Source organism: Gobio gobio (assembly GCF_949357685.1).
Source record: "Gobio gobio genome assembly, chromosome: 20".
Classification (NCBI taxonomy): domain Eukaryota; kingdom Metazoa; phylum Chordata; class Actinopteri; order Cypriniformes; family Gobionidae; genus Gobio; species Gobio gobio.
This window is the reverse complement of record NC_137113.1, coordinates 33,065,630-33,087,607: the sequence shown is the minus strand read 5'-3', so window position 1 is coordinate 33,087,607 and position 21,978 is coordinate 33,065,630. Positions and strand designations below refer to the sequence as shown.

The window sequence follows — 21,978 nt, the reverse complement described above, 5'->3', positions numbered from 1 at the left end:
TCTCTGCAGAGCTGCATAGATGATTTTTTGGATGTAGCTCGCTGTCTTCTGGATGCGGGCGCAAACGTGAATGCGTGTGACAGTGAGCTGTGGACCCCTCTACATGCTGCAGCCACCTGCGGACACACTGACCTCGTCCAGATGCTGATAGAAGCGTAAGTCTCTGTCTATAATTAATTTGTTATGCAGAAATTATGTTTTGTCACCAACTTTTATTCTTTAAAACTGTGATACAGACTGTCTTGAGTTCATGTGTTCAGGGGTGCAGATCTGTTGGCGGTGAATGCAGATGGAAACATGCCGTATGATCTGTGTGAGGACGAGGCTACACTAGAGCTCATAGAGATGATCATGGCAGAGCAGGGTGAGGGTTGCCTATAATATACCTAATATTGAGCTAAATCAAACCTCTTATGTGCAGTGTTGATGAACAGTACTTTTAAAAAATACATTATTTCAAATGCTCCTGATAAACATTAACTAGTTATGCATACATTGTTACTTGTTACACACCTATTTATTGAAATATGAGAAAAAAAACCTGCGTTTGTTTTCTTTGAATAAACTTTTTTTTCTTGTAATACTATTCAACCCTCTACGCCCATGTTGGCAATATCAACGCCACTGGCTTGTAATTTTTTTTTGTTTGCTCACCAGACCCAGTATATACACTATATTGCCAAAAGTTTTGGGACACCTGCCTTTACATGCACATGAACTTTAATGACATCGTATTCTTAATCCGTAGGGTTTAATATGGAGTTAGCCCACCCTTTGCAGCTATAACAGCTTCAACTCTTCTGGGAAGGCTTTCCATCAGGTCGAGGTCAGGACTCTGTGCAAGCCAGTCAAGTTCCGCCACACCAAACTCGCTCATACATGTCTTTATCGACCTTGCTTTGAGCACTGGTGCGCAGTCATGTTGGAACAGAAATTGTGTTCCCACAATGTTGGGAACATGAAATTGTCCAAAATGTCTTGGTATGCCGAAGCATAAAGAGTTCTCTTCACTGGATCTAAGGCGCCAACCCCAACCCCTGAAAAACAAACCCACAACATAATCCCCCCTCCACCAAACTTTACACTTGGCACAATGCAGTCAGGCAAGTACCGCTTATGAGTCCAGTGGCGGCGTGCTTTACGTGGTGATGTAAAGCTTGTATGCAGATGCTCGGCCATGGAAACCCATTCCATGAAGCTCTCTACGCACTGTTCTTGAGCTAATCTAAAGGCCATGGGAAGTTTGGAGATCTGTAGCTATTGACTCTGCAAAAAGTTGGCGACTTCTGCGCACTGTGCGACCTTAGCAACTAACAGTTGACCATGGAATATTTAGTAGTGAGGGAATTTCACGAATGGACTTATTGTACAGGTGGCAACCTATCACGGAACCACGCTTGAATTCATTGAGCTCCTGAGAGCAACCCTTACTTTCACAAATGTTGTAGAAGCAGTCTGCATGCCTAGGTGCTTGATTTTTATAAACCTTTGGCCATAGAAGTGATTGGAAAACCTGAATTCAATGATTTGGAGGGGTGTCCCAATACTTGTGGCAATATAGTGCATTTTTACAGTACTGTGCAAAAGTCTTAGGCACCAAAAAATTAAGCCACATTATTTTTATATTTAGCTGTAGTGTTTCAGTAGGAAATGTGTCGGTGTACATTTCCAAACATTCCTTTGCCATTAGTTGTAATAATCCAGTCAGATTTTATGTATGCACAGTCTGAAAACAGCCAGTATGCTCCACACGAGGATCTCATTATCATCGAGTCCATATAAACTCGCAATTATGACTTCTTTTTCCTCACAATTGTGGGTTTATATCTCGCAATTTTGACCTCTTTTCTCACAATTGTGAGATATAAACATACATTTGCAAATTATAAAGTCAGAATTGCGAGATATAATAGTCACAATTATCTTTTCAATTGTTTTATTCTGTGGCGGAAACGAGCTTCCATATATTTTTTAACTTATTTTGTATATTACTTTTTGCAGTCAACACATCTAAACAGTGTTTTCCTAAACAGCTCACAAAAGTCTATTATCCATATGTTTGTAATTAGGGATAACTCAGGAGAGAATTGATGAATGTCGCGGAGCAAAGGAGAAAGGGATGCTGTCTGACCTTCGAGAGCTGGTAGCGAGTGAAGCTGATCTGAATGTGAAGGACGAGCAGGGGGCCACTCTGGTGAGAGACCGCAGTACATACAGACAGGACGATCATTTATAATATTACAAAAACTAAAGGTCCAGTTCTCTGTGTAGCTGCATATAGCTGCTGCTAATGGATACATGTCAGTGGGGGAGCTGTTGCTGGAGCACAGGATGTCTCCTGACGACAGGGATGCTGATGGGTGGACGCCGCTCCATGCTGCCGCCTGCTGGGGACAGGTAAATACTGACACACATGAGGGTTTATAGTCTGCAATCTGCATACAATCAAAATTTACCCCATTTATTTTCTTAATATTGTTACTGGTCTTATTGTACTTTTTAAAATATTTTTTTTGTAAAGACCTTTAATAAAAATATAAATATCAAGTTGGTTGCAACTTTCATTCCATGCCAACAAAGTTTCATAGGGAGTAGTAAAGAGTTTGTGTGTTAACAGACATACAGTTTTTATGACATAGAGAAATGACACCGTTATAACATTACATTTGAAATGTAAGAGAGGTATAAAATAAAAAAATGACCACTGTGAAGTCGTGCTTGCGAAGGTGGTTCGAGTCGATTAACTGATTAGAGCTCGAACTGATACAGCAAAACTGACACCATAGTTTGTGTAGTTAGTAGTATTTACAGTGCCTCAGGCAGCCTCCAGTGCAGAAACGAGCTGGTTATGGTGAAGGGTTACATTTCTGACATGTTATATGCGGTTGACGAATCACAACAGACTGGGACTGGCTGGCCTATCAGAACAAACTACGCTTTTGTAAGGCGGGTAAAAAAACTGGTAAACACTCCCTGCTCCAACACACCTGTCTGAAGTGTTCCTGAAGATGTTAATTTGCTTGTGTTCTTGTGGACTCGCTGCCCAAGTACTGTTCCAATTCAAAGTTCACATCGCGATTAATCGCATCCAAAATAAAAGTTTATGTTTACGTAATATATGTGTGTGTACTGTGTATAATTGTTATGTGTATATATATATATATATATATATATATATATACACACTCCTTCATGTATATATTTAAAAAATATTTGCATTTATATACTGTATATATATTTAGATAATGTATCTTATATATAAATATTTTATATATAAATATAATTTTTCTTAAATATATACATGCATGTGTGTGTATTTACATATACATAATAATTATACTAGAGATGTTCCGATACCTGGGTGTGTATCTGTATATACAGCTTCTAGCCTTGTATGATTTGCTAGAATAATTTTATGGTGTGCTTCAGACTTATCCCTTAATAAAACATGAACAAATACATACAGTGAACAACTGTATTTATTACAGTATTTTTATTATCTGACATGCATTTGACAGTAATATTATTTATTTTTCTTAAGCGAAAAAGAACTTCAAATGCAGCCACAAACACCGCAAACTGAAAAAGGTATTTTAACTTTACAATATAACTGTATTAAAAAATCTAGGAATATAAAAAAATATATATTAATCAGAAAATAATCTCTTTACAACAAAACTAGTGAAAAATAAGCAACCATCTAGGCATAATTATTATTGTTAGTAGAGACGTATTATTATTACATAGAGACGTAGCTAAATCTAGGGTAGGCTACAACAGTAGCCTAATATATTGTCAATGTTTTTCACGTTAAACCAAACTTTTATTTTGACGGGTTGCCGTGAAGACCTTTGAGTGTCTGTGTCCATGATATGACAGCTTTCTCAATTGAAACGGTAAATTCTCATGAAGTGATGGTTTATGCGTTCGTGTCCTCATATAGTGACACACGGCAGAGACTACAAAGACAGCGAGCGAGTGTCATGCGTGTGTGCCCGCGCATCTGCGCCCGTCATCCACACAGAGAGGCAGAATTTGCAGGAGTGATATTTAAATAGTATTTTGCAGTTTAATATTCACAGACACTAGTATATATTCGGCTGCAGTCTGGAGTCCTGCACTTAGATTAACACGGAAGCGACTGAACGCAGCTGCGGTTACCGAATATACTTGGTAAGTCTGTAACTTGATACCGGTACTACAGAAATGCTGGTATCATCACATTTTTAAAATTTCAGTACCAACTTGGTACCGAAGTACCCGTACTTGTGACATCCCTAGTCGCCGTTTTACTGGCTGGTTGGTCCAATCTGAAATACTGCTAAACAGCGGACACACTGCTAACGCGTTTTCATTTCTTCTTCTTTCAGAAGAACTGTGCAGCGGTTAGCAAAGCTAGCGGTCATAATAACTAGGTCTTGTTTAAGAAAATAGTATCGGATCGGTACATGGGTTCAAGTACTCGCCGATACCGATGCCAGAACTTGTTGTGATATCGGTGATATTTCCAATACTAGTATCGGAATCGGAACAACTCTAAATTATACACAGTACACACACATATATTATGTAAACACAAACTTTTATTTTGGACGCGATTAATCGATTGCCCAGCATTAAAATATACATGCAGTGAAGATAATTTATGTACACATTTCCTGAACAACATTTTTTATGGCTATTAATATGTTTATGATTTTTTTTAAATGAAAACAAAAAGATGCAGAGTAGTATATTATAAAATATTTCATTTTATTGTTGCTTAAAATATACATACAGTAACAGATATAACTGGAGTAGCCAGAGCGAGCTGAGTGACCCTATCAAGAACTCTGCTGTTCCATTTGCAGAATTACTCGACTTGTGTCATCTTGTCCTTGGAAGTTCGTTCTCCTGAGTCGAATTTGGCAAGTCCGAACTACCAAGGACGCAAGTCCAAACTTTGAGTACTTGGTATTGAGAAACACCCTTTGTTGAAAGGTAGATCCCCAGGAACAGGATTGAGTGCCCCTGCCTTAATACCACCTGCAATTAACTAGCAATAAGAACTAACCAATCATAGTTCATGGCTGAGAAATGAGGAAAAGGCTCTTGGCCTTTTTTCCCCACCTTCCTGTTTAGAAAAGTAATAAATGGAAAATGTAGTAATTGCAAACACGCAATGGACCTTTAAATCATAAAGCATGAAGTTGGAATGATTATATCGGCTTTAATGGCAAAATTGATATTGATTCTTCAGTGATTATGTCTTTCTGCTCTTATAGATCCAGATGGTGGAGTTGCTGGTGGCTCATGGTGGGAGTTTAAACGCCAAGTCTGAGCTGGACGAGACGCCTCTGGGTACGACACATCCAAAATGTTTGATCAGGAGTGACTTGACAGGAGGCTTCACAATACTTGTGTTATATTGCAGATGTTTGCACTGATGAGGAGGTCCGGGCCAAAATGATGGAGTTGAAACACAAGCATGATGCTATCATGAAGGGTCAGGACAAACACAAGAACACATTGCAGAGACGAGTGTCCAGCACGGGCAGCAGAGGGTGAGTACTAACAGTGCAACAAAAGCATTTTGTTTGGCAAAGCTGCACTTGACAGCTTTTGGCAGTGACGGTTATATTAAAAATGTAGATTTTCGTAACTGTTACTAACAGCATAAACATTATCCTTGGCACCAGAGCATACATAAAAATCATTCCAGAACTTTTCAATATAATTTAATATAATATATAATTTTCAATTGTAAAAAAATATTTTTTTACTCAGAATTCACCATGTGTATATACAGAGCAATAATACAAATTTTGATAAATCATTTTTGTTTTTGTTTAGAGCTTTTTTGTTATAAAAATAAGTGGAGATGTTCCTCCGTCAGACTACTTGTGTCTATATGTAAATGACACCACTGACCCTCAAAAATTAGCTTCTTTGGCCAGCATCCATTATAAAACACTTTGTTTTCCCTTTGTGGATATATTGAATACAATGTTAGAGACAAACAGTTTGTGCATAAAAAAATCACACTAATTTACGACTCCTGCCACTGTAATCATCTTTACATTGAACAGTCATCATCCGTCAAAACTTTTCTAGCGAGACACTAATTTGCTTTATCGTTGTTTCAACCTGCTGTTTAGTCTGTTTTTCACACAGCACTATGTGAGAGGATATAGCAAATTTATGAGAATATCAGAGAGTTTGCGCTTTTAAGCTAAATACACACAGAAAGTAATAGTTCTCTGAAAACTGGACTTGAGTCACTATTCTCTCTGCCATCTCGGCTGTAATTGACTGGGTTTTCTCTGCATTAGCGCTGTTGTAGACTGATGGAATGCATTTGGAATAAAGTTTAGCGGCTTAAAATGAATCACAAACAAAGGAGCTAAGACATAACGGTGTCTCTTGTCCAAAAATTATTTTCTGCTGTAATGTATTAATTAAAGAAACTTCAGAGGTTGAATCTTAAGGTTTTTAACCTTAAAATCATCACTTTGTCAATAGAGACTCAAAGTATAAGATGACTGTATTTTACTGATCTTAAATGATATTCATGATACTCAATCTCGTGAGCAATTTGGAATTTCCAAATTGTGAAGAAGAAAAAACTCAATAAGCTGTTGGATAGATGCAATACACTAGGTATGCAGACACAATATCTTTTCTCTTTGTTTCTTACTATTATTAACTTTTTTTATTGAGGCTCATATGTGATTCTAAAAAGCAGGGTTGCTTTAAACCGCATAATTCTGTATTGGAGCTACTATGATAGTTTTGTACAATAAGCCTATTTATTTTTTCTATTATATCAACCTTATCTGTTATTCTAGTAAAAAAAGCTTTTATACAGTGATTGCCAAAATTGATGCCCAGCCTAGGAAAATTGACGACATCACAGACAAAAATTTGTTAAAGATTTTGTGTATATTGCGTAGTTGTGCTTGGAGTGAATTTTGTTATTTGGGATAACACAGTGAAACATGCTAAATTGTGTGGACATAATTTTCATACAAAAACTATGAACGTACAAGAACAAGAAAACGTCTCAGGTTACGAATGTAACCATTGTTCCCTGAGAACAGGGAACGAGACGCTGCGTCAGCTTCGACGCTACGGGGAACGCCTCCGGCGTGACAGGTGCCTGAAATCACATTGAATCACGTCAATTCCATTGACCGGCGACAGCCTCTGATGTCATCAAGGTGCGACCAGGAAGTATATAAGGGCGCCTTGCCAACATGACAGCATCTAATCGTCTGAAGGGACTGTTTTCGGCAGGCAGGCCCTGTGGCATGGCACAGCGACGCAGCGTCTCGTTCCCTGTTCTCAGGGAACAATGGTTACATTCGTAACCTGAGACGTTCCCTTTCGAAAGGGAACTCGCGCTGCGTCAGCTTCGACGCTACGGGGAACGATATACCAACGCCGCCATGCCGACGGGAGTGCATGCCCACTGGCAGTGACAACTGTCAAGACAAGCAAATCTTGCTGAAATGCCTGAACCACTCCCCTTCTGGTCACGTTAGGCTGTCAGTGACAGCGCCCCCTACGGTCAAAGCCCAAGCTTATCGCCTGAGAAGGAAACCTTCACACACATGAGTTCCTTCCCAGGCCTTGCTCAAAGGCCTGGAACCAACCCATTCGACTCAGAAGGGGTTCCTTTAAGGGAGCGTGGCAAGGGAACTACGAGGGAACCCTATGCCAGTCACTATTCGGGAGATTATCACCGAATGCCACCAGGGAGACCTGACCAGGTGACCCAGTCTAGTATGGGACACGTAATACGGTCAACCCTGTCTGTACAGTACAGAGCCTCTGGTACTCGCCTCCGAAGAGACATCCCGCTAGGGTGCTGCAAGAAAGGGCAGCATCACCGACTAGCCGGACCTCAGAGACGGGTTATCCCGGAGAGCAGCGCTCAGCGAAGTGCTTTTCAAACCCTTGCTAGCGAGGGGAGTCAAGCCGCTCGATCCTCGGATCTACCAAGCACTTATTTTAAAACGTGCTTAGGAGGCCAAAGGCCTTATAGGCTGAATATATCGGGAGGGGCCCCTCGGGACCTACCACCAATAGATCAGCCCCAGGAGGCTGTAAGCTCACAATAGACCCTCGTTTGAGAGGAGCTCATAAGCCTGCCCGGTAGGCAACCATGCCGTAGGCCTACTATGAAGGTCCCGTCCTGTCGGGACCACATAGCCGCATTGACACTTCGTCGTGCTAGGGTAAGACCACCGCCTTCAGGTCTCGCAAACGGCCAGAGGCCGGTGCCTGATAGCGGGTAGCCACTAGCTGTCAGCAAAAAAGCCAGTTGTGTGTTCCCGCCTAGGGAACTCGTCCCCCAGGGAGGCAGAGAGAGGCCTCCACCTGGTAACCTGATAGACCGCTCGCGCATCCAAAGCAGCGCTCGTCCTCAGGAAGGCCAAACGGGCCTGATACCTGATCGCAGTCGTGCTAGCCCTCGAGGTAGCTGGGAAGACCAGGGACTCGCTTAATCAGGGAGGCCAAGCGGGCCTACCAACTGCAAGACATCGGGCACTCACAGCCAAACTGAATGTGCTACTCATAGCGCTTCAAGCTCACCACAGCGGCTGGGGACCGGGAGCTCGCTTTCAGGGAGGTACCATGCCTACCACCTGATAGCAAAAAGTGCCACTTATAGCACTTTATGCACACCACAGCGGCCGGGGAGCCGGCCTCTGCTCATTGACTGGATTTATCCAGGAACCACGAGACCAGAGCGTGCCCTCAGAGGAGGCCACGTGGGCCTACTACTCCAAAGCGAATCCCCTCAGGGAAGCCCGTGCAGCTTTGCCTGATAGCAGCCCATGCTACGATCCGTTACCGAAACTGGGGACCGGGGAACGATTCCAGGGAGGCGCAATGCCTCCACCTGGTAGCAGAGCATGCCGTCCGTCGTGCTTCGCTAACCGTCTCACTCTCGCGCCTGAGAAACAGGGGCTCGTTTTCAGGGAGGCAACAATGCCTACCACCTGATAGCAGAGCATGCCATGCCTAGCGTTTTGTTTCGCCAGTTATCTCAGCGCCTGAGAATCGGGAGCTCTCTTTCAGGGAGGCAACCGTGCCTACCAACTGAAAGCAAAACGTGCTACTCATAGCACATCACGCTCATTGCCACAGTGACTGGGAACCGGGAGCTTGCTCTCAGGGAGGCCATAATGCCTACCAACCTGATAGCGGAGCGTGCTACTCTAAGCATGCTACTCGAAGCACTTCGCGCTCACCATAGTCGACCGGAAGCCGGGAGCTCGCCCTCAGGGAGGCGACAGTGCCTACCAACTGATAGCGGGACATGCTACTCGTAACATTCCATGCTCATTGCTACAGCGACCGGGAACCGAGAGCTCGTCGTCAGGGAGGCCACAGAGCCTACCAACCAACGGCAGAAAAGTGCTTGTCCATAGCGCTCCATGCTCATTACCACAGCTACCGGGAACCGTGAGCTCATCGTCAGGGAGGCCACCATGCCTACCACCTGATAGCAGAAGTTGCTACTCATAGCACTTCATGCTCACCGCCACAGTGGCTGGGAACCGGGAGTTTGCCTCCAGGGAGGTCACTCAGGGAGGCCGGATGAGGCCTACTACCTGCTAACACTCGTGCTAGCCATCCAGTGACTGGGGCCCAGGAACGCCATCCGCAGAGGAGGTCAAGTGGGCCTGCTTACCCCACAGCAGGCCCATAGGGAGGCCCAGTAGCGCCTACCACCTATTCAGCAGCTCGTACCAACCGTCGAGGGACTTAATGCCTATGGTGCCCCCTCAGGGGAGACCAAGCAGTGCCTGCTGACCACAGCAGGCTCTCAGGGAGGCCAAACAGGGCCTAACTCCTGAGCGAAGGAAACCCAGACTGGGAGCCTACCCCTCAGGGAGGCCTGGCAGGACCTGTCCCCTCGAATAGGGGGTCTGCTTCAGATTCCAAGGATCCTGCCGAAACTCTAAGAAGGCTGGCTGCTGCTACCTGGGCTGACGGCAGCTGTCTGCTGCTGACGAAGGCCTGGAAATCCAGTTAACACCTGGGGACTCATCCCCAGGGCCAATGACGGGTCACTGCTGACGTCGACACCAGTGGAGAAGAGCCTCCGAGGCCCACTCGTGGGCCATAGTGTCGGGACTTTCCTGCAAGGAGGCCGTTTAACGCCTACTACCTGTCCTGAAGTCCAACTGCCCAGACCGTCCAAGCTGGCCACTCAGAGCCAGCTGGCTCCTATGCCCGCACCTGGGGCTGGCTCCATCCCAGAGGCAGCTAGGGACAACCTGCTTCGTCGTGTCCTAGGGCCCCCAGGACGGCGCAGTCTCTTGGGCAGTGCCTACAAACATGGACCTAATCACATTGCCAACAGCAGTGTACTCAGCAGAAGTGCTCAGCAAAGACCCTCTAAAGCGAGGGGAGTACAACTTACGTCACCTGCATCGGGGCGGCTGTCTTTCTTTCCATGCAGCGGCCAACCTTGATTGCGAGGGCGTCAGCCATTGGCAATGCTCGGGCCTCAGGGGAGCATCCGACCAGAACCGTACAGACAGAAGGATTATCCGATGTTCTGCTCAACCCGGGCCCTAAAGGAGGTGAAGCAGAGACATAAAGCAAGGGAACAATATCACAGAAATGTGAAAAACCACCGGCCGTACCATCCTCCAGGAAGAGGCCGGGGGCCGCCAGCAGATGGCGGCCACCAAGCTCCGAAAGGCGGAAACAGCAGATAAAGTCTAGTCGCAAACCGGCAAAAGACGGCAAAGGACGACCCCACGACTACTGGCAAAGTCGCTGTCTCCTGCAACATCCTCGTCTGCATTACACGTGACCCCAGAACGCAGAGAAGGGGGCGGGCCTTGGCCTGACGACTCTGTAACAGAGGAGGCTGAAACAAGGATGCATAAACAACGCCATGTTCTTAAATAAAAAGACAGGCCAGGGGCAAACACCTTTATTAAAAGGGAACGCCCCCATCCTTGACAAAGCCTAGGCCAAGTGGTGCGACATAGGTCCGCACTAGATCTACTCAGGGCCCGGGAAAGAAATATTATCACCTCTAATATTACACAATGAGGCCCCAAAAAACCCCTTTTCCAAAGCCCCGCAGAGCTGGGCGCAGATCTCACTACAGCTCGTGCATTAGCGCGTACCCGGTCTTCAGCTACTTTTCACTTTACGCTAGGAAAAAACACAGCTCACCCCTTATACTACAAGCCCTCAGGCGAGAGCGCGATTCAGTTACCCAAACAATGGGGAAAATATAGCACGGAGAGGCAGCAAACTCTCTAGCAGAAAGTGAAGTATTCACACACAACCATCACAATGTTGCAAAGAAGATCGTTCTTAGCTTACTCACGGGGAGCTGCAGGCCCTGCGAAGATCCAGCGGCGATCCAAATTTCCCCAGAAAACCTCTCAGGCGAGCGAAGGTATAGGAGTTCTGAAAAACATAGTTTTGAAAATGTTTCACCCTCAGCGAGGGGACTCACCAATCGCTCCCAGCGGTGCTTCCAGCCAGCCATAGGCTATTATCCGCCCGCCATCCTGAGGGGGGCGCTCTCACAACCAAGCCAGGCGGGCCGTCAGAATTCTTACATTTCTGCTCATCATAGGCCCACCGGCCTGATGTTAAAAGCGCCCGGGGAAAAACTTCTTCCAGAGGAAGGGAAAAAGGCAGCGTTCACCTGCGTCCCCTCGGGGGCGGAGTCCGCTGCCTACGCTGGTCCCGGTTGCCAGCTCCAGCTTCCTTCCTCTTTTTGAAGCGGGTGTCCCGCCTCCTCTGCGCCATAACCCTCCGTGGGGGCGCTCGAGAGGCAACACTGGTTCTCTGTTCCTGTCTCCGGCCCTCAGGCTGGGACGGACCAGGGACACCCGACTGCCTGGGCGCGGTCCCGGACCTCCGCGGGATGCAGGTTTTAAATGCTGCCGAGCGCGTCCTCGCCTCCCTGAACTTATCCACCACCGCCTCTACGGAGGTGCCAAACAGTTCAGAGGGCGAGACCGGGGCATCGAGGAGAAAGGCTCTCTCTTTCCCCGCGATGTCCGCCAGGTTCAGCCACAGATGTCTCTCCGTGGCCACCATAGCCGCCATCGAACGACCGATGGCGAAAGCTGTTTGCTTGGTGGCCCTAAGAGAGAGATCAGTGGTGCGGCGCAACTCGGCCACCGCGTCAGGGGTTAGTCCCACCCCCTGATCGAGGTCCTTCAGCAGATCTGCCTGGTAGGCTTGTAACACTCCCATCGTGTGTAAAGCCGCCCCAGCATGACCCGCCGACATGTATGCCCTGCCGTTCAGACGTGATGTTGTCCTAAGGGGATCTGACGGCAGGGTGGGAGCCCTTAGTGTCGATGGCCGCCCGGAAGCGAGGTAGTTTGCAAACGTCTCGTCAACGGGCGGCAGCGACACATATCCAGCTTCCGGTAATCCCTCGACGTCAGCAAAATTAGCCCGCTGACGCCGATGGACTCGCGCTGAATAGGGCTTCTTCCATCCTCTCGCAATCTCATAATGGAGATCAGGAAAGAATGGAAGACTCCCGAGAGCTGGCTGGTCACGGGCGGGGAGATAACGGTCATCCAGTCTACTCAGACGAACGTCATCTCCCCTAGCGCAATCTGCCCACGGCGCGCTCCATAACCTCCACCAGCTCCCCATACATGGGACAAGGTGGTTGAGAAGCCTCAAACACTTCACTCGACTCCTCAACCATCCTCTGCTCCACTGGAAGAGCCACAGACGAGGAGGAGGAGCTTAGATCCTGCTCCGCCTCCAAAGTCTGCCCCTCGCGATCTGGCTCGTTGTCCACAAGCACTACACCAGTCTCTAGACGACGAGCCAGATCCAGCTGGGAGCCCCAGGATTGAAGGCGCCGCTCGGCCTCGGCGCGAGCGGGGCCGCTCCCAGCTGCTGAACTCTCTCCCCTCGAGAAGAGAGCCAAACGAGAGCGGAGCGTTCTCAACGGAAAACGCTCGCAGTTCGCACAGGAGGCTCCCTCGAGAACCTCCCGTGCATGCTCTTCCCCCAGACAGTATACACAGAGCGTGTGAGTGTCGTCAGGTGTAAGATACCTGGTACACGGCTCTGCGCACCTGCGGAAGTGGCGCTGTTTCTCTGCACACTTCATAGCTTGGTATTTGCTTGACGTTCAGGATCCAGGCAAAACAGTCACTGAAGACGAAGAGATACTGTCATGTTGGCAAGGCGCCCTTATATACTTCCTGGTCGCACCTTGATGACATCAGAGGCTGTCGCCGGTCAATGGAATTGACGTGATTCAATGTGATTTCAGGCACCTGTCACGCCGGAGGCGTTCCCCGTAGCGTCGAAGCTGACGCAGCGCGAGTTCCCTTTCGAAAGGGAACCAACTAAATATTAATAACTGATTATGTTGTAGTCAATGTATGCTTTTTCCAGCTTTTTTTTTTATATGCATTTTTTTCACATAGTAAAATTAAAACTATAGCTGTAGTTTCCTTTTTTTTTGCCAAATAATTTTGTCAGACAAATACCTCAACCAAGTGTAGTGTTTTGTTGTTCTTTCATATATTAAATATTTAAAAAGTATAACATATTTTCTTTATATTTTGATGGTTTAATCCAAATTAAAAAAGAAATATCCCTTCCGGACATCCCTTTTGACCACTTCAGAACATCACACTATTGTAATACCAAACAGTAATTTGTAATTGCAGTTTTTTTATGCTAGATCTAGCAGTAAGAGGTATACATTGACCTTTTTTATTTTTCTACACTGATCTACACTTTTGATTTTTCATGTTTGGAGTGTGTAATGTCTGTGCTGTAGAGGATGCCGTGGAAACAGCCTCGCTGACTGTGATTGTATAGTTTTGTTGCATCGCTCAGTTGCTGTATCGTTTACACTGGAATGCTGTAGTTGGCATTTTTCATGATTAGATAATAGTGTTATCATATACTAATTGTGACCTTTAATATACAATTAATTATAATCTCTGAAACAGAGTGTGTGAGCTCTTCTTTGTGTGGATTGTGTTTACAGTAAAGTAGTGAGGCGCAGCAGTGTGAACGAGCGCAGCAGTCTGTACCGCAGAGAGCATCAGAAGGAAGCCATGGTATGGAAAGAGAGAGGAAGACAGACAGATGCCCTGGATGATGATGAAGACAGACAGACTGATGCAGAACTGAACCTGCACGCTGCTTTGGTGAGAAATGGTCTTATTCAGTGTTTAAAGGTGCACTATGTAACATTTTTTCAGTAAAATATCCCAAAACCAATAGGCCAGTGTTATATATTTTGTTCAGTTGAGTACTTACAATATGCCAAATGTTTCCAACTATTTGTAAATGTGAGAAAATTGCTATTTTAACCAAGGAATCGGGACGTGTGAGGAAGTCGCCTGTCAATTGCGTCATATCTACGTTACCCTTGGTTTCCGGTTTTATTTTGCAAAAAAACGCTTTACTCTTACTGCAGTGTGCAACAAGTGTCATAGCAACCGCCAAGCGAACGCACAGAGTAACGTCAAAACAATTTTCAACACACTCAGATGTATCTAATATGATAAACAGAGCTGCGTTGCCTCATACTCATGACCGGAAAAGCGGAAGTGGCGCCGGCGACTATGCCATAATAACAGTCCCGCTGCTTGCGAGGCGTGCTTTCCGCTCTTCTTATTAACAATCGCTCCAGCGGCCTTGCTCAGCTTCCACAACACTCGGTCCTGCTCTGCTTCATACTACAGTAACGTTAGTAATCGCATCCATGAACATGATTTCTGCCCGAGTCCTCCTATCCTGATTCTTTTCCACCGGCTGTGAGGTGAAGACCACATGTCCCAAGATTCTGCGCTCAAATGTGGCGTCATCAAGCTATGCCTTTGTTTTGAATAGGTGACCTCTAGTGGACGGAAAAGTTACATAGTGCCTCTTTAAAGCCTTCTGAAATATGACAGATATTTACACGTTAAGCTTCCAGTGATGAAAATTTGATGAAGATTTTTTTAGGTGTTTTTTTGTTTTTAAAGAAATTTACCTTTTTTTTTAAAATCTTGTATTAAAGCTGTGGTGTGTGCCGTCAGTGGCACCAAACAGAATAATACAAATATGGAACTTTATTTTATATAGCGCCTTTTATAGCAAGCTTCTCACAGTGTTTACACAAAAAAGAAGAACATTAAAACAAATGTAAACATGCATAATAAGAGATTCAAATCAAGTAAAGGCTATACTTAAAGTGTCTCAAGACAAGATATAAATAAATGCTTCTCTAATATGAGTAGGTTGTACATTCCACAGTTTTGGAGCATGAGCAGAAAAAGCCCTGTCATGTTGTCCAATGTAAGGAATTATTATTGTAATTTTCTGCAGCCAAACCATGCAAAGCCTTATAGGTAAGCATGAGAATTTTTAAATCCACATGGAACCTAGTCTCGCGTAGCTGTTTACACTAGTGCGTTTTCGTTTTAAAATAAAAATGATCCTCGTCTACACTGCCATTTCCATAGTTTTTAAGAAACAATCTCTGTCTGTACAAGTGTAAACTAGAGCCCGACCGATCTATCGGTCTGCCAATTTTATCAGCTGATATGAGCCTGTCGCAGATATATCGGCATCAGCATATATGCCATAGATCAGTCATTCCCAAACTGTGGTCCGCGGACCACTAGTGGTCCGTGAGGGTACTGCAGGTGGTCCGTGGAAAGACAAAATAAAATAAAATAATATTTTTTAACCTTCATTTTACCAGGAAATTCCCATAAAAAAAATAAAGTAAACAGAATATGTAGGCCTATATAGATATAACATTTGTATTAAATTGTCAAGTTATTGTGCGATTACTAAAATAGGCTAGTGGCGCTCGGCCGTGACGTTCAAGTTCAGTGCCGTTATGGATCGGTGGATAGCAACAGGTTCTTTGAAGAGAAAAGAGACAGAGGCAGGAGTTACAAAAAAATGAAGAGATTGACAGTGAGTCGGATGCATCTATGAGCCAGATTCATCATAAAAAAAACAAAGAAAAGGAGGGTGAAGAGAAAATACAGCGAAAGCTATTTAGCATTAGGGTTTCAGCTACACCGGCCCCGAAGACGAGCCGTTGCCCGTTTGCATTTGTTGCTACGAGGCACTGGCTAACGAGAGCATGAAACCATCAAATCTTCGCCGGCATTTGGAAACCAGGCATAGGGAATTTATGTCCAAGCCAGTCGAGTTTTTCAAAAGCAAGCTCCAGGAATACCGCACAAGCAAAAAAGTAATAGAATCGACATCTGCAGGTGGCTCTACTGCTAAAGCAGTAGAAGTCTCGTACCGTCACATCACACGCATAGCCTTTATAGGCAGTTTTATGAAACAAAATATTTATAAATGGAATGAAGAAGACCTGTTATTTTAATTTCCATTTAGTTTCTTGATCTCGTGTTTCTGAAATGTTTTTTTTCAGAAATGCCAAAGGTTTTGAAATGTTGACTATTTGAGCCTGTTGTTCAAATTAACCTGATTATGCCCTCGGGCGCTTGAGTAAATAAATAAATTAAATATGTGGCAGCCGTTGTGTGCAGTAAACTTTCTTTTAACAAGCCTGTTGTACTGATGTGATGATTAGTTATAGTTTTAGTGCTAGTAAGCCTATTTAGAGGTGCGGATTAATTCAGGTAGGACTGTGTAGACATATTTTATTATGCGTGTTATGAGGTGGTCCGCAAAATTTTTCGATTACAAATAGTGGTCCACACACACAAAAAGTTTGAAAACCCCTGCCATAGATAAAAAGCAGAGAAAATCACGTTTTTGTCAAAGACTAGAGAACGATGAAAACACAGATGGAGTAGATGGAGTCCATCAACATCCCCAAAGCTTCACAGTCCTATAACTCGTCCTGGATCGACATTCCATTCAATAACATAGCTGTTTTGATTTATATGCTGTTTAATGTTGATGATTGCGTTATTTTACATATGCATCTGCTGTTTCTTCTTCTTCGCCTGGGTTTTGATCTAGAGATTCTGTACTCGTTCAGGAGATGCATAATAACGCCCCCTACGATATAATAGTGAAAACATGGAAAGCCGGAAAATCTTGTCAATTGCAGGGAAGCGTTTTCTCATAAAAGACGAGATAACAAAAGACAGAAAAAAAATTGCTCACTGTTCTTGACTGAATAACTTTAATAAGGGTTAATCTATATTAATACAGTGAAGACTATGAAGTGATATTTTACATTTGATCACTATTTCTGTAGCCTACCTAAAAATCTAGTTTAGACCTAAATGGAAAAACCTTTTGTATATTTGTTTGGTTGTATTTATGTACAATGTATGTATATTATGTACATGCTGTATTTTAAGTACCAGTCAAAAGTTTGGACACCAATGGAAAGTGTGTCCAAACTTTTGACTGGTACTGTACTATAATATATACATAAAGAATATCAGCCGATATATCGAAATTGGAATTTTTTCACTCCTATTATCGGTATCGGCATCTGCCTCCAAAAACCCATATGGGTCGGGCTCTACAGTTGCCTCTTGCGCATGTAGACAGCTGCAGTATTATACAATACAGCATTTAACTGCACAACGGCTGCTAAAAAGAACCACAAAGCATGCAGTTCCGTCTCCGTGTTACTGTTTACTTGGTCGTCGAGGCTGGTATGTTATAGAGCCGTTGAGAGAGACGGCTCAGGGCTGAGTTTTCAAAAAGCCCTGGTCTGATATTGTCATGTTCAGGTAGCGTAATATGGGCAGCCACTCCACTCCACTCCATCCATCCATCCACTCCGTTTTCAAAATTGTCCACTTTGGTCGTAGAATTCATCCAATCAGATGACGACTTTGAAAATCAAAAATTATATTTGCTGTCGTCTCCCGTTCACCGCTATAGGAGTTTATGAAAAGGGTCCATTGGCTAGAATATTCTTTTCTCTGATACCCTGATCCAGATCTCCAGAGCCTGAAGGTCATTTGGATTTCAGTTTCCATTTATATTTTAAAATGTATAAACTTTTTGGAACTTATCCATGGCTGTTTTCCTGGTTCATATGAAGTTTGGCATGTATCATATAGAAATGCTTCCAACAAAAAGTTATCAAAAGAGTATTGATTCTTTTAAACGTTCAGCAGATGTGGTCCCCCCTATTTCTGGGTGGCCCATAATGCTAATTAGCTTATACACTACTGGTTTTTGAAAGAAGACACTTGTGCTGCAATTATTTGATCAAAAATACATTAAAAATAGATATATTGTGAAATATTATTACAATTACCAAATCAACATTTCTGAAGGATCATGTGACACTAAAGACAGGAGTAATGATGCTGATTCAGCATTGCCATGACAGAAATAAATCACATTTAAAATATATTCAAACAGTTCACATAGTTACTTTTTAATTTCGTCATAGCACCCCCTAGCAATGGAAATTAATAAAAAGTGAAGGAAAAGATTGAGAATTTTTCATAAACTAATCGTTACCCTCTGAATCATTATCAAATAGAATTGTGAGGCAAGTGAAGAGTCACACCTCTAGTATAAGCAGTAATATTGTGAAATATTATTACAATTTAAAATAAATGATTTCTGTGTTTCCATTTACCAGCAATAAAAATGATATACAGAAGCATCTGTTCTTTAGTCAATTCTGATAATATTTTCCACGTTTCTGACTGCTTATGGCTATATTGAATTTAATAATTGCATAAAAAGATTGTGTTTGTTGAAAGCCTCTATTGAGCTCAGTAATGTGTTTGTGTCTTACATATAGCTATGTAGATTTGATTTGACCATCCTTGGTGAAATGTCTTGTACTTTTCTAGGTGTCTGGCACTAATGCCACCCCTGTTCCTCCATTAGAGGTTGTCGAGGTGGAAAATGGAGCTCAAGTTTTGGGGAACGGCAGCACAGCGTCATTTTCTTCCTCACTTCCTGGAGAACTCCAGGGCGGGGGTCGCAGAGATCGCAGTGCCTCCTATCAGCTCACTCCAGCTTCGGATGGTACTGGCGGGGACATGAGCAGAGAGAGATCTCACCACACACTCGCAGATCTCAAACGGCAGAGAGCTGCAGCTAAACTACAAAAACATCCGGCACCTCCTATACCCCTGTCTGCAGGCCCTCAGGATGACCTCATCCCTGAAGAACCCCAAGGACCGCTGGAACCCCCTGAATCGGTACAACAGGATGCGTCCCCCAATGCAGTGTACTTTACCCAAGCTAGTGGAGATCCACCTCTACTGAAGCTAAGAGCACCAGAAGAGGACACGACTAACAAGAAAGAGCCGTGCTGTGGACTCATGTAGAAGCTTTCATATGATTGTGCAGTTCTTATGTACCACATGGACGGACGAAAAATATCAGGCAGGTACGTGGAAATGAGTTTTGTGTCCAAGTCAAGCTTTCTCCCACAGTTGCACATGGACTGAGTGAACTCACATTTTCAACACTAATATATTTCAACACTAATAGCACCTAGGAATAATGATGGAATGCACAGCTTCCTGAGTGAATAACACAAATGAAGAAGAATTTCCAGTATTTCACACTATTATGCTCCTCATTTTATTTTACTTCGTTGTTATGGTCATTAAAGTTTCAAAGTATTGGCTCTGTTCAATACAGAAAAAAAAACGACACTGAGCACTTTACTTGACCAAACTTTCAGCAATCTTCATAACTATAAATCTATGTACTGTATATGTAGAAGTATATTGGTAACAAAAAAGCACATTTGAATTGCACTGATCAAAGTAAAATCGCATTTCATTAACAGTTCTTTCAATTTTAAGGGCTGCAATCTAACAAATAGTGCGCTTGCACTTCAACACCTGGTTGCACCATTTCATACTGCTGGTTCAAAACCCTCGCATCTGTCAAATCTGTCTAGATTGATGTTTATTGCTGATTGAAATTCTTAAGCTAATTTTATATTAATGTAAATAAATAATTTAAAAATAAAAAGGTGCACTAAGGTCAGTGTACATTCAGATAGCTTGTATTCTTCAAATCTTCCCATGAACCGTCTCATGCCCCACCCCACAAACACACTTTGTTCTAATGCATCGAATGGAAATATAAAGACTTTTTGGTCCGAATACCTTCTAGCCATTGAATTTTCCATGTAAAAAAAGAGTTTAAAAATGGAAAATTGGAATTCTGAAACACAGCTTTCTTTTGAATGGTCACCCGCTCCATCTCGCATTACAATTATCATTTAATAAACTTAAAAATGGTTGTTAACCACCTCACTGAATAGTGTAGAACTTGGATCTGGCTATTTCATGTTTTTTGTTCAAGGGGTCATAAAAACACTGGCAGAAAAAAAATCTAAACCATTACACTGTTTATGAATCTCCAGTGTTATATTTAACACATGCCTTAGCACAACCATGAAAGCTAAAAATAAAAACAAAGGGCAGGAAGCTCTCATTCTGTATTTTCCCATTGGTCATAAACCTATATATTCCCATGTGAATTTATGACCCATGTTTCATTCATATTTTAACCCTAAACATCGCTAAGAAATTTATATTTAAAATTATTATTGCTCCTACTTTTCCATATAGTGAGACTAAAACACACCAGAATTTAAATGTAACATTTATATATTTATTAAAAAACAAATTGTTTATAATTTCTATGATTTTGAATGAAGAATTTTGTATAAGGAAAATGAGCGTATATGCATATTCTATTTATCAGTATTTTAAACCAGAAATGAAATACAGAAGATCTTTAATGGTTCTAACAAAGTACACAGATCACAGGATCCTAATAGTTTATTTTAAGTTATGGTGTAATTGACTGGTTTAAGTTGTTTTGTTAGTTTTTTTTCCATAACAGTCCAGGTTTAATTAGTTTGTGCTCAATGTTCAGTGAGATTTAAATAAAATGAGTGAAAGAAACCCTTATTTTGTTATGACTCGCAGAAATGGATAGATTTTCAAAATATCTTTAGCTTTTGCACTTTGAGGCTTAAGACTGGATTAGAAATAGTTCAATAGCACTGCTTTATTTACAAGCACATTTACTTCTAATATTTTGTGTAAATGACAGCCATTCTTTTCTTCAGGAAGACACCTTTTTGCACCTTGTTTACCTGTTCTGATCACATCAAGTGCTCTTGTTCTTTGCTATGATTCTCCAGTCATAAAATGTAAAGATTATGTGTCAGTGTCTTAAATTAAACTACAGAAGAGTTTTGCATTATGCAGTTTGGCTTAGTGGATTCCAATGCGTTTTACAAAAAAATAATGGCAACAATTCACAACAGTTTAACATAATTTACTCTTTGTCTTACATTCGTATGCATTACTTGTAAATCTCTATATGTTTCAAATTATGAACTGTAAAAATGGTTTCATGGATTTCATTGATTTTTGATTTATTTTCATTTAATGAACTTTGAACCGTTTGTGTGATATGTTTTAGATGTGTTAGGATATAGAGACTCAATGAAGATCAGATGCTAAATGACATTATTGAGAGATTACATGAACTCCATGAATGTCAAACATTTCACATTTATCAAATATCTAGAAGCTTATGATAATTGGGGAATTACCTATGAGCAACTTTATATTCTAGAAAGCATTGATAGTCTAGAATGTGACACTACAAAAACTGGGCTAAGTAACTCTCTGTGGGTGCAATGATCAATTTGAATGCAGAAGTATGTATTTAAGCTGATAAACACTTTTTCAGGGATATTTTATTTTGGCAATTTTGATATATTTGAACTTGGAATATCTCTGGAATACGTAATCTGAACTCTACCACAAAACTCATTGCAATCATTTCATCTTGACATGCAGTGTTTACTAATGGACAGCACTTTTCACATTGTGAAATGACTTCAATGTAAAATGTCATTAAATTCCATGTGTTTTTTTTTTTGGGACATCCGTTTTATACATGCGTTCCTTTTCTATGTGATCTATTTCCTCTGTTAAATTTAACACTGGTGTCTGTAAATATATTCAGAGACAGAAAAGTTTGAATAAATTATACATGCTTACTGAG

At 42.6% G+C, this 21,978-nt stretch overlaps 1 protein-coding gene across 1 annotated transcript in view; it reads left to right on the top strand.

The window, feature by feature from the left end:
* Nucleotides 1–21,978, top strand: part of ppp1r16a (protein phosphatase 1, regulatory subunit 16A) — a 46,180-nt gene extending 24,202 nt beyond the window's left edge. The window contains exons 4-11 of the mRNA XM_079845730.1: nt 10–155; nt 261–364; nt 2,070–2,194; nt 2,272–2,397; nt 5,265–5,340; nt 5,414–5,543; nt 14,006–14,168; nt 18,777–21,978. Coding sequence (XP_079701856.1) covers nt 10–155; nt 261–364; nt 2,070–2,194; nt 2,272–2,397; nt 5,265–5,340; nt 5,414–5,543; nt 14,006–14,168; nt 18,777–19,259 — 1,353 coding nt within the window. The 3' untranslated portion in view covers nt 19,260–21,978. The remainder of the gene's footprint in view (nt 1–9; nt 156–260; nt 365–2,069; nt 2,195–2,271; nt 2,398–5,264; nt 5,341–5,413; nt 5,544–14,005; nt 14,169–18,776) is intronic.